This window comes from Gavia stellata, chromosome 17, assembly GCF_030936135.1.
Source record: "Gavia stellata isolate bGavSte3 chromosome 17, bGavSte3.hap2, whole genome shotgun sequence".
In the NCBI taxonomy this organism is placed as follows: Eukaryota; Metazoa; Chordata; class Aves; order Gaviiformes; family Gaviidae; genus Gavia; species Gavia stellata.
This window is the reverse complement of record NC_082610.1, coordinates 16,832,400-16,854,685: the sequence shown is the minus strand read 5'-3', so window position 1 is coordinate 16,854,685 and position 22,286 is coordinate 16,832,400. Positions and strand designations below refer to the sequence as shown.

The 22,286-nt window shown below is 42.6% G+C and overlaps 1 protein-coding gene across 1 annotated transcript; it reads left to right on the top strand.

Annotated features, from left to right (window-relative positions):
* The first annotated feature begins 735 nt into the window (after positions 1-735).
* IGSF22 (immunoglobulin superfamily member 22) lies at positions 736-20,835 on the top strand. Its single transcript, XM_059826118.1, is given in 29 exon segments — positions 736-778; positions 1,169-1,220; positions 1,222-1,295; positions 2,021-2,049; positions 2,051-2,090; positions 3,166-3,246; positions 4,814-4,873; positions 4,876-5,062; positions 5,412-5,539; positions 5,542-5,669; positions 7,481-7,568; positions 8,192-8,347; positions 9,547-9,748; positions 9,750-9,835; positions 10,077-10,128; positions 10,130-10,211; positions 10,214-10,379; positions 11,353-11,511; positions 12,617-12,656; positions 12,658-12,720; positions 12,722-12,741; positions 14,630-14,674; positions 14,677-14,821; positions 14,823-14,914; positions 15,822-15,972; positions 16,415-16,515; positions 17,254-17,343; positions 19,459-19,716; positions 20,765-20,835. Coding segments are annotated over 29 exon segments (2,889 nt in total).
* The last annotated feature ends 1,451 nt before the right edge of the window (positions 20,836-22,286 follow it).

The following is a 22,286-nucleotide window of genomic DNA, read 5'->3' as shown; positions in this document are numbered from 1 at the left end:
CCTCCCTAGGTGATGCACACCAAGCTGACAAAAGGTGGGCTGCATCTGTGCAGTGGGGTTTGCCTTCTGCTGAGGGCGAAGTGAGTATTTTTGTTCCTCTCAAAGGCTGGCACATGGTCTACCTGCTATTGCAGGACTACATGTATTGCCCCTGCATCAGCCATTGCCTTTGAGTAGAAATATTTTGTCTTGTTTTGATTATTTGGCTTAAAGCAACCTCCTTACTGGTTCTGTCTCGACACTGCATTGAGGACAATGACACAGTTCCCAGTCACATCCACTGAGAGCAGGGTGTGCACAGGCCCTTGCAGCATTCACATACCCCACTGTATGTGATACACTTCGGAGAGCTGGGGAGGTCCTTGGTTAAGGAAAAGTGCAATGTAATAGTCTAAAAGAATAAGCCGGAGTAACCCAAGCTGGTAGTAGAACTTCTGTTGATTTTCCTGTTGTAAAACTGAGACCTTTTGCTATTAACCACAGAAAAATATTTCAGTTCCAGTGAGGCATTTGCATGGAGCTGTTAGAAATGAGTATTCAGGGCCAGCTCCTTACTGGTCAGTCTGGCTGGAAAAAAAATACAGTTTTACCTGAACTGAAGAACTAGTTCTTATAAAAACACACTAAATGGGTTCATTCTGATAGAAAAATGCAGCTCTTTGGAGCCTCCTGAAATGAACAGTTTAAAGGAGGAGGATTTGTCTTAAACTATGGGCATTTGTCTAAACATAGGGCATGAGCAGCACTCAGGAGCTTAGTACGGCTTGTGCAGAACAGAGTAAGTCCTAATGGGCCTTTTGATATGTCCAGTTTTGATACCTTTCTTTAATGACATCTAACATCAAAGCACTTTGCAGCACCCCTGTGCAGCAAGGCAGCCTAATTTTCCCATTTTATAGATGACAAGACAGGTACAGAGAGAGCAAATTACTTGCCCAAAATCCCGCAGACAGACTGGAAAGAAGCAAGGAATTGATCAGCAGTCTCCTATGGACAGCTAGCACTCTTCCTGCTGCACAAATCTTCCTCTCCCAGCTGACTGGGGCAATTCTGTGTGTAACTGATGTTTCAGGGCTTCTTGTTATATCCACCCTTTCCCACTCCCACTAAATAAATCCTTCAAACAGTACCTCTTTGTTCTGCTTGATTAACGTATTTTTTTCCCCAGCCAAGGAAGTTGTTTCTAGGAAGTCTTCTGCCTTATTGGAGTCTTTTAGCATGCTCCTTTGAGATCCTTGCTGGAGAAAGCATTCTTGAATTTGTGGAAAAACCTTGTCCACTGGCAACACCCCAGGGTGAGTAACGACGATTTCTGGTGAAAGACAATTCTTTACCTAGTACGTGCCAATAACTGACAGCATTTTCAGGTGCTCTTAGGTATATTCACCCACCTCATGCGAGTAAATATGGTCCGTTGTCTTCTACAACTGGAAGAGTTGTAAACAAAACCAGGTGCAAACTGCAGTTACCTGTGCCCATCCGCGCTGTTTTTAGAGATTTGTTGTGGATCAGTCAAAATCAGTGGGAAAGCTGCTGTTCATTTTAGCTGCTGGAAACCTGTCCTTACTGATTTAAATACAGCAGTTCTTTTTTATGCAAAACTCATGATTGAATGATTTGGCTGGGGCTGGAAGAATGTGACCTTTAATGCATAAGTAAATAAGCCTTTCCATCATGTATAATCTCTCCCATACGACAGATCTGTGACTGTCTAAAGTGACAGAAAGGTTATATGAGTCTTTATCCTATATCACAAAAAAAATCACAAATCATTCCTGTCAGTGTGCAGAGCACTGCTAATGAACAAATTTCATTCCCAGAGTGGTATCTTTGATGGATGTAAAGTTGTAGTAAGTACAGTAAGTAAAGTAAAGCAAGGTTAATCTAATCTCCTCCATAAAACAGACAGGAAAAGAAACCATGCATTTAAAATAAACCCAAAGAGAGAAAGTAGGTAACAGGCCGCTCTTCCATTTCACTCATTCATTCATTAATTCCAATGTTTCTTCTTGAATTTTAGGAGACAAAGCAATATTCTGCGCTAAACTTTAAAAGTAAACCAAAGCCTAATGTGACATGGAAAAGAGAGAGTGGGTACCAACAGAAGAAGGATCCAGAATGTTTTTGACAGTATTTTTAAGAAGTATGTGCTAACAAACCTTTTTTTTCTTGCCATTAGCTCATTGGTTTTTTTATTTCCACAGCAAAAACTGTAAAAAAGAAAAACTTCAGCACTATAGTATTCCTCAGCAGCAATAAAAATGTCCCTGTTTGCAGTCTGCCTACTGCAATACTGCTACTTTCAAATACTGTTGTGTGTTTATAGGGCAGTGTTTCTGACCAACAGAAAAAGACCATCAGAGCCGGAGTCATTATTTTTGTTACTTGGTTTTAAGTTTAGCATAGTGAGGTCCTAATGCTTCTTGTGTGCCATTCAGGCAAAACCAACACTAAATCTTAACAATTCATAATATTCAAGACATAGGTCCCAGTTCAGCCCTGTTTAATTTGTGATGTCCCACAGCTGCAAAAGCTCTCCCCTTCTTCTGATCTTTTCCTTACTTTCCCTGCTCTGTCCCTTTCTTTCCTCTCTTCTTAATTCTTAGTTCACTCTAATTCACCTCTCAAGCAGTCCTTTGTTTACAAGTCTGCCAGCCAGGGCAGGTCAAACTCTTTTTCTTTTCCTACAGTACTCCAGAGTCTTAAATCAGCTTCCACTTACCCTTCTCTGGTCTCTGTATTGCTTATGCAGTTCAGGGGTGATACTCACTTTCAATGCAGAGCACCCAAATAAAAGGATTCCTCTGAGAAGAAATGTGGCTTCATTTTGCTGCCTTAGGCTAAGAATGGACCTGATCCAAAATACATCACTGTCAGTGGGAAGGCTTCTGTCTGTTTCTGGGGCTTTGGGAAGGCTGTGAGGGAACTTTAGGGAGGACAAAGCATTGCATTTGGCCTCAAAATTCCTACCCTCAAGAGATTCTGGATTTTCAACAGGTCAGTTCTGTTAATGATTAAAAAAATACTGATTTAAACACAAATAAAAAGAGGAATTCACTAATATATTTGCCATATCTGCTCCCCACCACCCCAACCTATGTGGAGCTTTTGCATACTGCTTTCTCTATGTGTTTTTTCCTTTCCAATCTGAATGCTTCTCCTGAGATGATACAGATAACTACAAGTGTGTAGTGTCCAATACCCACACTGATGCCATCTACACTGTATCCTTGATCATGACTAAAGGTAAGCTCTAAAGGTCTGGTTTGATTAGTGACTAGACCAGTTACTAACGTGGTTTGGAAGAATTTTTAAGTTAGAGAAAATGAAGAGTCTTTACAGGGCAGATTTGCTGCAAGTAGAGTGAAGTGAAGCAGGATGAAAGAATCTATCCCCTGCTAACTTTAAACTGAGGACTGTGTGTCTTGCTCTCTGTGACCACTGCACAAAAAGAACATGTTTTGTGCTTATTATGGGGAAGAGCCTTTGTGTTCCCTGTATTCCCTGAGAAAAAAATTATATTAAGTATATGGGTATGAAATATATGCTGTGCATCACCAATGTGAATGGGAAAGACCTGGGCACCTACAGTCATCTTGTGGCTGACAAGAAAATCTCTGTTATGCTGAGAGTGGTAGGTGATCTTTGTTCTTGGATACGTGAGATTCTGTGTACAATGTCAACATCTCCAGACAGAAATTTGAGGGTCAAAATTGGTGGACCAAACTGTGACCTATTTTCTTTTCTTATATGTCTTTGCAACATTCATGATTCACTGGCCTTTTTAGGCTCAAACAGAAATTAGCATTGTACAAGTCATAAGCCCATGTGAAAATACCTTTCATGAGATAGCAGATTTCAGTTTGAAGCCTATTTATTACACATAATAAGCCAAATTCTCCACTGACGTCAGTGTGGCAGGAGTGTGAGTCACTACTGAATTTGGACCAGTTTTAGTGGAAAAGATGGGAATGACAAAATGAACCTTGGCACTGTCCTTTTAGTGGAACCGAACTTTGCTCAATGTTATGGGACTTGGGAGGGAGTGGATGGGCCTGAGCATAATGACAACATTCTTTTTTCATCTGCATATGCTTCCTACAACCAGCCAAATGTGTGCCTGCTGTTTGAAAGAAAATCAACCACAATATATACAGCAAACTTGCTTTAAATCAATGCTAAGTAAAAGTGATGCTGCCCACCTGCCTTACCTTTTATTGCAGTAGGACCATCTGTTAAAGATAAGCTTTGCTATAAGTACCACTCTTTAAGTATAATACTTATCTTTTTGATAAAGCCTTTAGCAGGGCTTGGGCACAGGCTATTGTAGTGTGGTAGATTACCTTACTTAAGCCAAATAGTGATCCTGTGCCAGGTACTGCAGCACTCTTGACAGATAATGCAGGAAGATGTCAGTCCTCCTTCAGCTTGCCAAATGGTTCCAGGTATGCTTTTAGATGTCATCTGCAGTTGCCTGAAGCCATTTACTTTACAATGATCTGTAGTAAAGGAGAGAAAAAAAAAGCTGAGTTAAGACAGAAGAACTGAACAGAAAAGCAGTGTGTCTGTTGGTAATCAGCTTTGTAGGAATACATGCAACTTTTCCTGAACATTATGAACTGTAGTTAGCTTAATTTCCACTCAAGTTGAAGGAATTAATTGATCTTTCTGCTACCACTCAAGAAAGAAATCAAAATGACTTCACTGAAGTCTAGCTATTTAGTGTAGGAAATCTGAGATCAGGAACTAAGCATAACAGAATGAATATTTGTCTTTTAGTTATTTTAACAGGTGAGCCCCTAACTCCTGACAGAACTGAAACCACTGAAAGTGACTGAAAGACGGACAGCGGTGTTTGAAATCTGCCTGCCAAAGTGCAAAACTTCACCTAGAAGTTCAATGGGAAAGAGTTGAAGTGGGATGGTAAGTATGAAATCATGACAACTGATGATGGATTGGCCCACAGTATGAAAATTAAGGATGTTCTGCCCAGTGACTTTAAAGAATGCAGTATTGAGACTGGAGATCTAGTGCAGAACTCTGCACTCTTCATTGACCATACGTAATGCAAAGTAAGCATCTTTGGGCAGTGGGTGGATCAAAGGCAAGATAGCAGGGTTTGAGCTGCAAAATCCATAAAGCTAAAACACAAAGCCCCAGAGCTTGGGCTGAAAAAAATGGAAGCCACAGTCTCATAAGGAAGCCACAATCTCATAAGGCTAGTCTGTGGACGGGCAAGCAGAGGAGCATCAAGACCTCATTTTCACACTGGAAGTGCAGTCCCAAGCGTGGAATCTCTCCTGCACAGGACCCCATGTTATATCCTGCAAAGGCAAAGCCACCTGTTTTTATTTATAAGGTGTTTGCTGGTATGTGCCATTTTTTCTTGCCAACCCCTTCCCCTTTCCCAGGGGATCTGGGATCCCAGGCGATCTCAAGAACACCCAAGTGATAAAGAAGGGAAAAGCCTGCCTGGAGTGTGTGCTGACTTCTGAAGATGTCACCCTGAAGGGGATGTAGAATGGACGAGTGATTGAGAGGTCACCTCAGCACATCAGGAAGCAGAAGGGAAGAGAGCAGAGCTTATCATTAATGCTGCTGAGCTGAGTGACTCAGGAGATCGTAAGCTATGCAAGACAGTGACCCTAATGAGCAGTACAGCAGTGCCAGTATAACTCTGGAAGGTAAGTGTGAATGGCTCAAGAGAGGAAGAGGAGGAATAGTAGTCTTTACACTGTTCTTCAGTGAACTCTGCAGGGGACCAGTGATGCTTTGCTGTAACAGCAAGGAAACTGATGTGAGATAACACTGCTCTGCAGTCTATTTATTGTTTAACGTGGAATAAGACGTTAGTCTGTGCCCCCTCTTGGTAGCACGCAGATAATAATTAAGGACTTCCCTTTGCTGTATAAAGCGGTAGAAGCATAAAGCAGTAAATCTTCCATTTAAGTCCTTGCATGTGTCAGCTAAACCAGCCTAGTAAAGGGTACCATGTTTTTTATTTTGATCAGGGCTGTCCTAATGAATTCTTATCCTGATTCTTTAAGCGACCCATGGGACATTTGACTGCAGTCTGCTGAGGACCAGCAGCACAACATGAGGCTGGTAAATATTTAATATCGCATTTGTTTTGTGAACTCATTTTGCAGTAGCATTATTGATGCTGTAAACTTAAGTCTGTGATCTTTTTAGAGAGACACAAGGCTAAGAGCAGGGAAAAAAGTTGGAAGGCTTAGCTTCATGCTCTCAGCATAGGCTGGAGAAGAATTTCAAAGTTAGGGTGTGGATTTTAGTGGCTGTTAGTATTTGAGATGACTTCTGTTAGATGTGGACCAGCTTTGAACTATGCCCAGGTGCCTTCTATGAAAAGTGCAGCATTTTAAGACCATTTTAAAATGAACTGCATGTAAGGAGGATAAAATTATATTAGTGTATCCCGCACAGGTTCAGGAACAACTGATTATTCAGTTGGTAGGATGGTATGAAGGAAACTTCAGGGGCCAAAAAAGCTCAGCTGTGAGGTGATGCAGATTTTCTCACGTGGAAGATTGATCTGCCTTAGTGCCCATCCCTGACAGATGTCTCTGTGAGGCTGTTCTCTTCCTAATAGTCCTGCATTTTCTGTGTCAGATGATGCCCCGCAAACCGCGTCCGGGTGTATGGACTTGGGTGCTGGTCACTCCATTAGCTGCATTTTAGCCATGTATTTCTCATTTTGTTTTCCCAAAACAGGCCAGAAGGGAGCAGTTTCCCAATGGCATCCCCAGCCCTGGGCTTTCCAGGTGTGCAGCCTGGCGAGGAGCCTGTGGCCAGCATTGAGTGTGACTGATGATGGGCAAGGAAGCCCTGGCTCCTGGAGGATGGGTACCAGGCCTGGTATGTGAGTGCCCTCTGTGGGCCATGGCCAGGGTGGCCTGAAGGGACAGTGTGGGGCAGGGGCCTTCTCTGACCACTCCTCTGGGACAGAAACCACTCCTGTGGCACAGGTAACCTGGAAAGCCATGGCTGAGCTGCCTCTGACTCCTCTGCACGCTGGAGTTGCAGGCTGGTGCCTTAGTTACAGATTCATCTTCCCCCATGCAGAGTTCAAGTTCAGATACAAATATTATGTAGGCAGTAGAGGAAGTGTTCGGCTGGGTTGACAGCTCCTCTGGACCAGCTAAGGGTCTGGAGCAGTGCCAAGAGGCTGTGTTCTGCTTCAGCTTTTGGGTTCCTATAGCTACATTCCCTCCAGTGAACACCCATAAAGAAGGGCAAAAACTGCTTGGGAACAGCCTTTCTCCACCCCCCTTTACTCCCCTGATGTCCAATTCAGTAAACCGCTTTAGTCCTGAAGGCCTATCCATTTTGTTATGAGGTCTCCCTGCCGTTAAATACCTCCTTGGTGTTTGAAGTGCTCAGTCAACAATCATTCTCACAGTTTTTCTGTTTACATGCTTCCACCGGGATTTCTTCCAGAGACATTTGCAACCATGAATAGTACGTGTGTGACGTTCATGCTCTAACTGGGGATCCTGCTGAGCTCTGTATGGTCCTGAATGACGCGAAGGTGGAAGGAATATGGCTCAATGGCAAATAGGTAAAATGCCCATGGTATTGTCAGTACAATGAAAGGCTGCAAAACCCTAGTGGGAAGTTTTCTCCAAATAGCTACTGTGGGACTTGGCCTGGTTTTGATTAAGGCCTTTTGACTAAGGACAAACAGATGGACAGATCAGACAAGAACGGATCTAATCCTTCCCAGTCTACTACAGCCTCAGTCTTACTAAGTTTTGTCTTTGAATCTTGGCTCTTTCAAAATTTTCCTTCCCAGTCTCCTGTACAGATGGTTTCACATTTGCTAACCCATTTTCTCACCTGTAGACTCTCATTCTTTCCCACAAAGTTGGCTTCTCACCACCCACCCTTCTCCCTCTCCCAGTCTCTGATATTCAGAGTAATCAGTAAATGTATCCTCTGCATGCTAATGCACACCCTTCGTTACATGCCGTGTGGCTCATCTATGCAGATGCACAGATCACTCTGTCCACATAACACTGAATTCATTTTGTCCATAGATCACAGAGCATTTTGCCAGAGTAGGAGCTAGAAATCCTGACCGCTTAGTCATCTTAGAGCAGGAATCTGATCAGAGAACTCAGGGACAGGTTTGGAGATGGTGTTTTCTGCAATGTGGGTTGTTTCCTGCCTCAATCTTCTTGTCGGATTACAGAGATGAAAAGGATCTGGATAGGGAAGCAGCGAGCCATCCACAAACTCATCATTGGCAGAATGGGAGAAGAGCATGAAGGGAGGTACACATTCAGAGCTAAGGGCGCAGAGAGTGGAGCGACAGTTGCCATTGGAGGTAGCCACTCCATCTCCTTACTGCTCTTTACCAGCTGTACACAAACGCTTTCAGAATCAGTGCTTCACCAGGTCTCCTTACCTGGGCCTGTACCATTTTAAAGGCTTATCTACGTGCATGAGCAAAACCTCTTCTTTCTGCTTCTTTGTTCCCCGAGGGGAGAAAACTGAACTGAACTAAGCATAGGTTTCTGTGTTTATAAATCAGTGATCAAGAATTTTGGCCTGAGCCTTTGCTTCAAACATTGTTGTCATGAGCAACAAGAAAAACACCTTTTCTGAAATTACATATAGAAATGGATAAATACGCGCATTGCTCAGCCCTTGGCAGCCAGATGGCGCCTGGTGGACTTCCAGGCTCCTCTGCAGCTGGAAATAACCTCCTTCTGTCCGCGCAATCAAGGCACGGTGGATAAACACCGCTGCACGGGCTGCGGGACAAACGCAACAGTAAGGATGCTGTGGCTGCAGCACCGAATGTTTAGCATACCCGTGTTGCAGTAAAAACCTATCCGCAGCAAACCTTTGGTATAGGGAGGGTTGATTTTCCTGTATTCAAGAATATTTTTAATGCCTTTTTATGACTTTCAGCAGCAGATTGTGATTTCTAAACATAAACGTTGTGTGACAAAAATAAAAGGAAAAACACCAAATACATTTAGGAACCTGGTTATTTTTCTTTAATTTGTGCAGGACATCCTTATCATTTTCCCATATTGCTCTGTAACAAATGAGGGAGCATTTTCTTTATAAGCAGTACCTAACATTGATTCTACTATCTTTGTCATGATAATAGATATCCTAGTGTGGCCTTAGGGAAGAACAGTACAAAGGGCTGCTTCTTGTGCCTTGCAAAACTTAGAAACTGCCTGGCATCAAATCTCTAGGCCCTAGGGAAGTGAGGAGCTTTGGGCTTGCTATTTCCCAGAGGTCTGTCCTTTTCTGCTGAGCTGAACAACTAAAGGACGTCAGCCGGCTCCCTGTACAAGAAACAGAACTAAATTAACTGAATCAAAACACGCTGAAGATTTTGAGTGTCCCTGAAGACTTTCACAAAAAACAGCATTCTTATATTAAAAACAAGGAGGAGTGTATGCAGGGCCCAGATTTGGACCACCTTTTCTGGGAATTCGCAGACACAGGAAAGATGTCAAGCTCTATTTGCAGCTGCAGCTTTTGGATGTCTTCTGTTCTTTCCAGATTCTCCTGTTATTGAAGAATCTGTCCTTGAGCTTTTTGCTGCACACAGCATTAGTGCGAAGACTAAGCATACAGCAAGCATCAAGGTGCCTTTCAAGGCAAAGCCACTGCCCAAAGTCACACGGTTCAATGATGGTATTGAGGTGACAGAGGAAGGGAAAGTGGTGATGGCGAAAGCCAGTGACTGCGTTACAATCAAAACCCGTGAGAAAAGACAGTGGAGCCATTATGCTGAATCTGAAACACGACTGTGGCTCGGCTTCTGACAATCCTTACCTCAACTTTGTTAGTAGGTCCTAAATTAATCATTTTCTAGCAGGACTATCACTGGTAGGTATGTTGGGTTTCAGACACTGTAATTCAGACTTTCTTTTTACAAATCTTGCAGTGGGGCAGACTCTGAGTTATCAAATCAAGTGATTCAAGACAGTTTAGTTTTGCTCTAATCTACACTGATTTACACCATTACAGGATATGACCCTCTAAATAATAGCCCTCCACGTTACTCTGGTCAGCTGCTCACACTGCAGACAAACCAAAACCCCCACCAGGGAAAGCAGAGTTCCTGCAACACATGGGGAAAGTGTAAAATGAGATGGAAAGCACCCAAAGGCAATGGAGGAAAGCAGGTGACTCACTTTGTTATCAAGAGGAGGATGGCTGGAAAAAAAAATCGTGGATCAAAGTAGGGGTGGTGGAGAGCAACTACACCACATTTGCTACAGAGAAGGTGGAGGAAGGGAGAGCCTACTAATTCAGAATATGTGCCATCAACTCTGAGGGCCTCATCAAGCCCCTGGAAATGGAAGAAATTTTTGCTGGAGAACCTATTAGCCAGCTGTTTTTAATGTGGTTTCACAGTCCCGCTTCCCATTGTTTTTGTCCTCTTCCTCCTTGCCAGTCACCAGAAGAACACTGTCCTCTGTGCTTCAGGGGACAAATTCCAAGGACAGAGCTTAGAAGCTGCTTTGTGCTTAGGCTGATAGCCAGGATCAAACAAATAGCCAGGTCCTTTCATTGCAAGAGTTTGTGGACTCAGAAATCCCTCAACATGGCCACAAGAGCGGACCGACTAACACACTGTTCTAGTGTCAGTTAGGTAAGCTTAGTGGGATATGGCAGAAATGAAAAGTGGCTTTCTCTGGAAAGTATTGTGGGGGAGGAGGGAAGATAGTTTAAAAGGGAACGCTTAAAAACATTTTGTTTTGCAGCCAAAAAAGAAAATATGTCAGCCAAAAACTAACTTGGTTAGAAAACACTGCTGAGCTATCTTCTGGGAGTTATAGTTCGGGTAACTCTTGTTCCCATTTTTCCTTTATGGACTGGGATTCCCAACCAAAGGGGATTTGCAGTCCCCTCTCCCCAAGACCAGAGTGTATCACAGAAGACACAGTGCAAACAGCGAGTCTGGCCTATTGAAACATTTCTGAAAGAAAGTTACCTAATTGAAGTAATATATATCAGTTCTCACCGAAAACTTTGCATTTTTGTCCAAACTTCCTCTGGATTAGGGAAGGCGTTTCTGAGCCACTCTGTAACACATCGCAGAAAGAGCTTATTTTTTGAGTAAGTGCAAGAATTGAAATGTTTCAACATTTGAAATAACAAAGGGAAGTAGATGGCAAAGAAAGAGTCTTTAGAAAAAGGTTGTGGCCATGAATAAACCTTAACATACAAGTTACCCTCCTTGACTTCTTGCTATACATACATACATATATATTTATACACACACACATAACACGTGCATGCAATTTGGAGTCAATGAATTCTGATTGTACTGTGCTAACTTGATTTTCTTTTGTGTAGAGCCTCTGAGACTGGTGTCTCAGCCTCAAGTTGTAGATGTCAGGAAAGAAGATGTCACCATCACCTGGAACTTCCCAGCCCAGTGCAAGGTTACATCATAGAAAAAAAGGAAGAAAGGCAGCAATCTTTGTGTCCCAATCACCAAGGAGCTAGTCCAAGGTCAGACCAAGATTATTATCTGTTTTATGTAAGCAGAAGGAAGATTAGATAAGGTTTGACTGCAGAGCTGAGTATTGATTAATCAAGGAAAATGTCATCATGGCATCTAACAAGATACACATTTTGACATATGCTGTTCAAAGTGAGATTTTCAGCCCTCAAGTAGAAATGGCTTGATACCCATGAGCAACAATGAGAGGGTGGAACACTCAGCAGCTCTGAAAGTCACACCTATGGATTTGGGTGCCTAATTTCAAGCATCTATATTTTACATTTCTCCCTACCTAAATTTGACTGCTTTTCCCTGACATAGACCAGAACTGAATTAAACAAGTGACTGATTTTGTAGTATCCATCAGATAGCAACCATATGATCCATCCTTAGCACAGCTTGTATAACACATGGGAGTGTGCCTATCTGCAGCAGCATCTGACTAACGAGACTTTTGCTTTTCCTTTTCTGTTAATATTTTGGTTCTTTCTTGGATCCTTCCCTCTGTCTCATTCAAAATGTTGGACTTTCATATTAATTAAGTTACAACCAATCACAGTATCCAAAAATATCCTCCTTGAAGCACCATTATTACTCATGGTAAATAATGGAAACAATTTCTAAGGCAAATTATTCAATTACTGAGGTTTTTTTCAAAATTGAATGAAGGTTTAACATTGCTTGAAGCCCAGATTGTGAAAGGCTTGGCCACTCTGTTGAGTTCATTACATCATGGGCAATCCTACTGAAGTCAGTGGAGCAAGACATGAAGATACTTTTCCCCAGCATGTATGATTCTACCAGGCTATAGACCATAATCTAGTGGAAAGCAAATTATGCATTTTTCCTCTTATTATATGCATCAAAATTCCATCTTCTCCTTAGGGCGAGAGCTATGAAAATGGAGCAGACAACTGGAGAAGTGAAGGTTAGACCTAGTTAAGGAGCTCCCTGAACCCCTGAAACTTACATTGTTTTCCAGCAGTCTGTGAGCTGAAATTTTTTCTTGGTTTATCTCAATGCAAAAGCTATTTAAAAAAAAATTAGTGACCACTTGGGAACACTTTTATGGGTGATTAGAGAGTTGTGTAATTGCAACATGTGTGTCTCTAGGTACCGGGTTCAAAGTGGATGGTTTTCTGGAGGATACAGAATGAGTTCTGTGTGATAGCTATGAATCGTGCAGGCCCTGGCTTTCTCAGCATGCCCTCAACCTCTCGTGGCAAGGGATCCCATCAGTATGTTTCTTTCACTGTTTAATGTCTAGTTTTCCTAAATGTGTATTTGATGATCGGATCTATGCATTTATGACTGAAGTCTGAGGGAATGTGGCAGATTTCAGCCTGGCTCAATGTAATGGACTGCATTGTGTTCACAGCTTAACTAAAGATTAAAGAAGGCCTTAATACTGTTGGCTATAAATGTAATTATATTGTAAGTGCCTGGAAGTGTGGTATTATTCACTTAAAATGTGTAACTGTTAAGATAAGGACACAGTAAGAGATTCCCACCTGGGGGGAATTGAGTATATGCAAACAGCAGAGATCAACATGATAAAGATGCTCTAAGGTGTAGATACCTTTAGTGCTTAATGTTCATTTATAGGTTGCCAAAGGCCCTAATGTATGACAAAGAAAATAATTTCTCATACATGTGACTATGCTCCTTTCATCAGTCCCCCATCAGCCCTTTTAAAAGAAAACTCTTGCAGAATTCATGGAAGTTGCTTACATTCTTTTACTTTTTAGTAGTAAAGAGTCTGTGCCTAATTCTGGACTGATCAAAATCACAGACAAACTCCAAAGGATTACAGTCACCTCAGAAATGCTGAAATGGGCAGATTTTATTTTGTGCTAGTTATAGAGAATTCTTACTCTCTATGACCATGTAACTAAAACATTTTAAAAACAAAAGGCTGTCAGAGGCCATCAATAAATAGCTTAAACTATTGATGGAATCTTGTAATAGATACAGTAGTGGGCCTTAGTAGGTGCGCATAATTTAGGAAGAGAACCTGGCCAAGTGCGGAAGCCGATATAGCTAAAAATTTAGAGAATTCTATGTAGTAGATGAGAGCCTTGAGGTTAAATAGTTACTCAGATGGGAAAGCATTCAGGTTCCTTTACATCAGAAGACAACACAAAAACAATTTAAAGCCTGAAGCTACGATTCTTCTCCTGTTTGAAGACTTGCATTATTTCACATTAGGCCTAGTAGAATATGTACTGTCCGTATGCACCATATTCCTTATGACCCTGTGTGCTTATATGAGTGTTCTGTATAAAAGCCATTAGCATCAAGTTTTTCATGGCATGCTGCACTGGTTGACTTTTTGGGGTTGGGGAGGGCAGGGGGAGGTCATTGCATTTTAGCTGAGACTTTCAGAGCAGAATGTGGATTCGGATACACCACTCCCTATTCATTTGATGAAAAACATACAGATATTTTTTAATGTCCCATCTTTTGCTCTTCTTACCTATTATGGAGATCTAACTAGACTCCTGCAAGGTGGACTAAAGAGCAAAAATCAACATCTGTATTTTCAAAAATTACTATTAATTAGGGGTACTGTCATCTTTGGCAAATAAACTTGAAGAACATTAACAGGATCTTGCAAGCCAGTAAGCAAATTCACTAACCCAAGCAGTCCAGATAGCACCTGTCCACTTTACACAGGACCGTAAGAGGGATTTATTAAACAAGTAAGGGACACCAGGCACTCAAAGCCATACAAGACATGTTATAAGAAATGTACTGCAGAGTTCACCAGTCAGCTAGGATGAGACATAAGCAAACCTTTAATGCTAGACACCTCTCCCAAACACATGTGGAGAATGAGTGGTGGTCAAGTGCTAACAGAAGGTACCCTTTCCAAGCTGAATTCAGATGGTCCCATGTCAAATGTTGTGAGAATTTTTCTTAAATGGCCAACCTTGGAACAGGGTATACATGTATGCACCATTTTAGGAACTGCATTTTTTTGCTGGACAGAATTTGCTCTGTCTTTACTAAGGCTCCTTTTACCTTGCAGGTTCAGCATCTTGAAATAGGAACAGCACTGTATTCACATACACCAGCACAGGCCTGCGAGTACAGTAGTGTGTCACAGCTCCTCTGCTCTTGCAGAGCCTCCAGGACTGCTGAAGGTGGTGGATTTTTCCAACTCCAGCATTTCTTAGCCTGGCAGCAGCCAGATCAGGGAGGCGTGCTGTCAGGATACATACTAGAGATGTGAGCTGAGGACACCAAGAAATGGACAAAATGCACCAAGATCCCTCTCTCTAGTACCACTTACACTGTAGGAGGCCTGCAGGAAAGACAAATACTACTTCTGAACCTGAACTGTAAATGAAGCTGGTGTTGGAGAAGCAGCGGAGTTACAGGAAGGAATTCTAGCAATGCCACCTTCAGGTAAGACCTGCAGTATCTGTCCAGCTGGAACTGCCATCTATCAGCTGTTACTTTCTTGTGTTTGTAAAATGTACCTCATTTTGTAAAGGGTTATCAAATTAATCTTGCACAAAGGAACATTTAGCATCACATCTCTGCATTTTGCTGAGTTTTCGGAGGTGCTGAGAGGAGATGGAGAACAGCGCAAGCTGTGCAGTCCTTGAGCCAAATTAAAATCATTCTGCCATCCTTCTTGCTGAACTGTCCCCTGAATGAGTATGTCGGGTATAATGGCAGTTGTTTCTTCCACTGTCTGACCTCTCACATCACATCTCACATGTGATTACGGAGGTCACTGTTGGAAGATTCTCTGATTCCTGTCATGGATACTGTATGCGTTATGAGTATGGGTTAGGAGAGTAGGTACTACAGGAAATAAACCATCATGTTTGAAATGCCTGTTTGTTTTAAGTACGGTGGTACTGAGACAGGATGATAATTCTTTCAGGCACTTGGTTTGAATGGCATGAACAGTCAGGTGTCAGCATGCTAAAGCTGAAATAGGATTATCGGAGGTCATGCTTCAGAGACACTAATTATGTCTTGAGAATGAAGGTATCATGACCTGCTATGGAATTCCTAGATAGCTTACTATTTGAGGTAGTGAAGTATTTAAATCTTTATTGTTTAGGACTTATGGTTCCTTAATTATTAATTAGGAAATTCAGACTTTTTATGCCTAAGATACTCCCAGGTAACAAAGCATGGTGCTGACTGCCCTCAGTAGCAGTAATGCCAGCAAGAAAAGATGCACAATTCGGGAACACTGATTCCTGTAGGGTAGAAATACATTCAGGCTTGACTGAGGATGTCTCAGAAGGCAAAATCGAGGTGACCAATACAAAAAAATGATTGTTTCTCTTCTCAGTTTCCACTTTGGAACTACACAACCAGTCTGTGCAGCATGGCGTTGTTACCACATCTCCAAATAGAGAAACACCAAAAAATCCCAGAGAGACTGCAGGCTCCAGACAAATTTGTCTGGTGTGGAATGGCAACGTACAGTACAGTACTGAAGAGTATGAGAAGTCCTGTAAGAAACAGACATTACACAAAATTGTTTGTGGCAGAAGGTGGACAGTAAAATCATCTAATGAGGTATTAAAGCTGCCTCTTCTTTTTCTTTGTTCTCATTCACTTTTTACATGACCTATTTTTAAACGTTTCTGTTCCACCTGCCTCACCTGAAATTGTCCTGAATAGGTGCTCATCACTAAGCTGTTGATTGCTGAGGCATTAATGTTTGTCTTCTGGTGGTACAGGTGTTAGAAAAAGAGCTGGCAACATTGCAACCCTTACACTAACTGCCCTCTGCTGAAGCAGTTTGAAGGTTTTCTTCTTCCATTCTCCAGGTGTGACTCAACAGACTGAAGAATGGCTTTACTTTTCTGTGCAATCTCTCACTCTTTTAGTTTTTTAATATCTCCCTCTCTGTCTGTTTTTCTTTTATCCCCCTCATAGGTTTGACCTGACTGTGAGGCTGAAGAGCCACATGGTGGTTTGTGCTGGGACAGCACCATACATTCATACATCTTTCCCTGTGAGATTCTGTGTTGTGTCCTGTCAGAGGAGAAAGCCTGCAATTAGAGTTTTCTTGGGCATCTGGTGAAATACAGCTGCAGGGCTATGGAGGCTGTAGTTGTGCTTTGGCCTTTATCACGTGAGCTGTCACTTTGGTTTAAAAGAAGTTGAATGTTGGAGAAAACTTATGCAGTACTTTAGGTTCATGAAGTCCTACATAACTGCTCGCTATTTTTATGGCTAGTCTTTTTATAAGCCTCCCTGTGGTGGTTAGCATAGAGGGACTTCTGTGCACACAAGGTTGTCAGCTGCACAATCCAGCCCTCTGCAGCTGGAGCAACAGTGTTCAGCAAACCATAAAATATTGGGGAAGCTTTCTGATTCATCATGAGAAGCAGAATTTTTTGAGCATGCAACTACAGTTCATGCTAACTGAAGTGAAATCATTCTTGATTAAACCTTGAGTGACCTAGGGGAGTGATCAGGTTATAAAGAGAACACTTGAGGTCCCAACACTGTCCTTTCTGAGGTACAATTTCTATTAACATGGTTGTTGAGCTCATTTCTGTAGAGGCTAAGGGCAATTTCTGTGCTTTCTTTTTTTTTTTTACCCTAGATTTCTGCACGAGCTGAGGCTCTACAGTACCTTGCAGAATCAGCCCCAGTGTGAGAATGTACCTCTCAGTCTAAATTGTGTATCACAGCAGCAGTTTACCCTCAGCGTTCAAGGTGATCAAACTAATGAACTGTAGTATAAGGTTTATGTGGCATCTCCCAAGCCAAGCCAGCTCTATGCACTGGCTGCAGTGACACTGGGGACACTGAACCTCTGGATTCACAGGAGCAGTGGCACGTCTCCAAAGACAGAGGTAAGCATAAAAAATCCTAACAGTGCTGGAGGAAGATGAGTGCTCTTGTACACAAGACTGTGGACTAAGCTTGGGGTCCCTTGGGTGTTATCACTGACCCGTTCTGCACCTCAGGTCCCCACCTGGGGAACAGACACAAGAATACCTTCTGTCCTATCCCATCCATTTGATGGCAATCTCTTCAGGACCAGGCTTCCTTTTACTACATGTATGTGTAGCAGATTACATAGCAGTTCATGCAGATGCTGTTTAAATTAAAATTCAAGACAGTAGGGGCCATCCATGTGCAGGGAAGGTGATATTATCATGTCTTGACATAACAGAAGATCGGCATTATAAATGTCATCTGTCTTGTAGCATATTTCCAGTCTGACTGGGATTGTTTCCTAAATTAAAAGGAAAACAAAATCTGTCACGTGTAGGAGACTGTGTGACACAATTTCTGGGCCAAAAGCTATAAGAAGTCCCTAAAAGCACATTAAATTAAACACTCTGAGGTCATCCTGTCGGGTAAATGCCTTCTCCTTTGTTCAGTCACTCCCTGCTCAGGCCTAATTAGTAATAAGGATGTCTCATTAGCAGTACTCCCAAACAAAACTAAACATGCCCCACCTCATCAAATCAAAGTGATAAGTGATCCTTCTGTCCAGTCTAGGGCAAAGCAGAATGCAGTTACTCTGAACAGTGAAATCCAAGCCAAATTTTTTTGCTTGGCCTATGCCTGCTGTAATAAAAAATATAGTAATATAAAACAAACTATATATTAAAATATATTACCAGACTATGCATATATTTCTTCAGAAACCTATCCACATGCTGCTAGAAGTCTTCTAATCCCATTAAGCATAATGGGCAATACATTAAAAGAACAGGATAAATAGTACACTAAAATGAGTAATCAGATGTCAGATTGTGTATTTGTATTTAACAATCAGCCTTCCTTGATCTACGTAACTAGACCATAGGTTACTTCTGTTACGTGTGTAGCAGAGAAAGAGCACTTCTAGTTACGTGGCTGTAGTTGGGTTCTTATACGGAAGTACTCTAGGCCTGGATCTTACAGAGTCTGAAATAACTTCAGTAACTTCTGTGCATGTAGGCGAGTATAAAAGAAGAGTAAATGGAGGAAAGCTAGGTTGGTTGCGCCTTCCTTGCAGTGCACTCCCTTGAACATTACCTTCATAAGAGCTTGCCGGTCTTCAGGCAGGACAGCAGGACAAAAGCAGATGTGAACTGATTTCCTGTTCTTCATTATAAACAGAAAGTCACAAGGTTTATTTGCACAAACCTGAGAGATGGTAGAAATACTCTGAAGGATAAGGAGGAGATAAGTTATTTTCTGAGAATAAGGTCTCATAAGAGAATTTTGCCGTACAGTGCTACATTTAGGATCCAGGGGATTTACCTGATGGGACCCCATGCCAATGCAAAAGGAGATAATAAAGACTTCAGGAAGTGTGTTTAAATACAGGCTGAAAATGGAAGATTTGCAGTGGACACTGGAAATTAAATTGCACATGCAGTTCCCCTTGATTCCCCCAGAGCATTCTGTAGACTATTAATGCCTCAGAGCAACACCAGCAGAGCAATATCCCTTCCTTTAGAACATCACCTGCTTTGGTTTATAATTGGGTGTAATTTAATCATGCATTTCTAAAGTGCCTTGGGAGCCAAATATCCAAGAGCACTTTACAATTTAATGGCATTAGTGAGAGAAGACATCGATATATCCCCATGGAGCAAAAACCTGACACCTTATTTACAGACCAAGAAACAAAGAAATTAATTGCTTGCTTACAGTTGCATAGCAGATTAATGGGAGAATGAGATTTCTGATTCCTTCCTCTCTTGCTTTTCAGTTTGCGTTTGTTTACGTGTTGAGATAGGTATTCTGGTGAGATGCTGAGAGTAATGCAGCGTATTGTTTATTCTTCATCCTCCCTGAGTTTTCCCTCGTGGGAAAGGTAGTCCAGGTCATGAAATGTTCTACCCAAGCTCTTTAGATTTGTAGTCATACAGGAGAAGACTCTCTGTCTTGATGGCGCTGGCTCTGTGTTCGTTTGTGCAGCAGACAGTGCAGTGTGAAGCAGCCCATAGTGACTCTGTCCTCAGCAGGGTGTTTTGACTTCAAGATGGAGTATCCCAGGAAGGACTGTGCTTCCCATTTCATCACCCGACTGAAGAACCACAGCATGAGTCATGGCAACAACTGCCCTGTGAGTTGTGCTTTCATCAGCAAACCCCACCCAACAGTGACCCTGTACAAGGGCAATATTAGCATCATGTCCAAGTCTAATTTGTGGTTCAACTCAACAAGCAGCATCTGTCTGCTTATGATCCCTACAGCTTGCAGCTGCAAGCTGATCGTCTGTGGTAAGTTAGATTTGCAGCCACTGTGATTTGTTGGGGATGATTCCCTCCAGGTTGAGTAACCATAGATTTCATGTCTCCGATAGTTTACACGCTGCTATTTTCCAGGGCAAGTGCACTTACTGGGACTGGCACTGTGGATCACACTTCTCTGGGCCAGTTTGGCTCTTGTCCTTGTCCACAGAAGAGGAGATTGCTCAGTCTGTAGGTACTGCAGCTGGAGCTGGCAAGGGCCACATTGAAAGAACTTACCTTCATATCCCAAAACCAGCCTAACTCTGACTTGGACTTCCTCTGAAGTCACTGAAATTTGTCTTCAGTTGCTTGAAGGCAGTATTGGGTCCCTTAAAATGGCACGTTTTGGCTAGCAGGTCTCACAAATTCCCTAGATGGCTCAAAAGCAAATATGGCTGTTTCTCATTCCCTAACCAGGCTTGCCCTGCATCCATGGCATACTTAGCACCTCCAAGTAGTCAACTGATGCATTCTGACAACAGTTTTGTGGGTTCTTTGCAGATACCGCAGACACTGCACTGGGTAAATCTGTTCTCTTCCTTTGTGAAATGGCAGGATTTTGCCAACATTGTATGAAAGCTAGGAAAAATTTCCAAGACACAAAAAGCAAGAAAATCAGACATTTCGTATTCCCCTCTTGCTTCTCTATTTTTTTTTTCCATGCTGGAAGCACCCAGTGAAGTTTTAAATCAGGTTGTAACACACGGCTTGGTTCCAGCTAGCTCAAGTTGGTCCTGTGAGACTGAACGCTTGCAGGTGCATGGGGTGAGGTTTTACTAACAGTAACCCACAACTCACACATGGTTTTCCCCATGTCACCACGCCCAAACTTAAAGCGTGCAGAGTGGTCTTACACTATGTACAGCAGTGTCTTGAAACAGCTGTGTCCTGTGAGTTTCATCAGCCCTGATAAGGTCACTCTGCTTATGACTGTTTAACTAGGGAGCCTTCAAGGTTATACATTTGAGAGCAAGAATTCTCCACCCTTTTGTCTGTCAGGACACTGAAATATGTTTCCCCCATTTTCCCTTTCTAGAGAAAGGCCCTCGTGCCTGTTGGTGTTCTCTTAAAGGGAACAAGAGAGAGACGCTGCCAGGCACAGCTTGAAATGAAACTGATACAGCACCAATAATGAGGGACTATATTTGGAAAGATCTTTTAAGATTATTTTTGTCTTTGATTGTTGCTCTGGACAGCCTGCTGAGCCCCGCCCCCCCCCCAGGGTTTGGTTCTCTCTGCTAATGCAGAAGTGGCTCAGTGTGGGTCCGTGGAGGGAAAGGATGCACACACTGGGTTTCCTGCTCTGATTTTCAAGCAAACTCATCTGTCTTTGTGTATAGAATACATGCAACACTTCTTTCGCTGAAGCCAGCCACTGCCCACCTAGAAGACCGAACGCAGTTCTTTACCATTTTTTAAGAATTCCTGGTGTTATTGAGTCTCCCACTTCCCGCACTCCCTGATACACTCCTCTCTGAAGCCACAGTTTCAAGCCACAGCTGGAGGACAGTTTCCTAGTCCCTAAAATCGGTGGGAGCTTTCCCTGGCCTGGCATCACTGCCAGCCAGGCTGACGCAAGAGGAGCCCTGGCAGCACTGCTCACCTAGGTTTGGGGAGGGCAGGCAGGCCTGAGGGGCACAAGAACAGCTTTCCATCCCCTCAGAGATCTGATTGCTGGGTAGGACTTACCTTCTGCCTTCCCACACAGAGCTTGTTGAGGTCAGGACTGTTACAAGAGGAACATACCTCTTCAAAGTTATTCAAAGCAGCCTGTTTACAAGCAGAGCTGGCTAAGGAACAAGGCTTGCAAAAGCATTGTGTGGGTGAGGTGCTAATTTATATTCAGATCCCCTAATGGGAGCCTATTTCTGAGGCCTCCTGAGGCTCCTCCTTGCCTTGATCTGGGCAGTTTCTTGGGAGGGTCTCTCTGCTGCTAGGGCTATTTGCAGCTGAGTGAGGTGGGAAAGCAGGAGTCAGAATACGAGACTGTAAAACTGACTTTAGGAGATAAAGAATTCACTTCAAATTGAGCTTAACTGCAGGTTTATTTTAGATCTCAGGAACTAAAGTCTTGCTTTTAGTTCTGGAAGAGGGGTAGTTACTGCCTGGAGTCAGCTGCTGGAGGACACTGTACCTTGTGTGAAAGCACTCTTTGTTAGGCTGTGAGCACCTTCAGAGCGGGACTTGGGAGACTTTCTTTGGGGACCTTTTTTAGAGACTTTCAATGGTCTTTACCTGATGACAAGCTGTCTTAAGGGAAAGGAGTAAGGAGTGATCTAAGGGATGAGCAAATCTGCTGATTTGCACAGCTGTGCAGGAGTCTTGGTTGCTGATTTCTATGCTGATTCCATGGAAGCTAAACCTCTGTTTCTCAAATATCTGTCTCTACTCCTCTTAATGTATGCTCTTCTTTAAGGAAGGACACTTGCATTCTGCTGCCTAGCAATGTTTTCAGTTTTAGCCTTTTTCTTAATATTTGCAAAAACAAGTAGAGCATTGCTCCACCTCTGTGACACACAGCATCATCTTTCCTGCTGTTGTAGCTCAGAAGGGGTGAA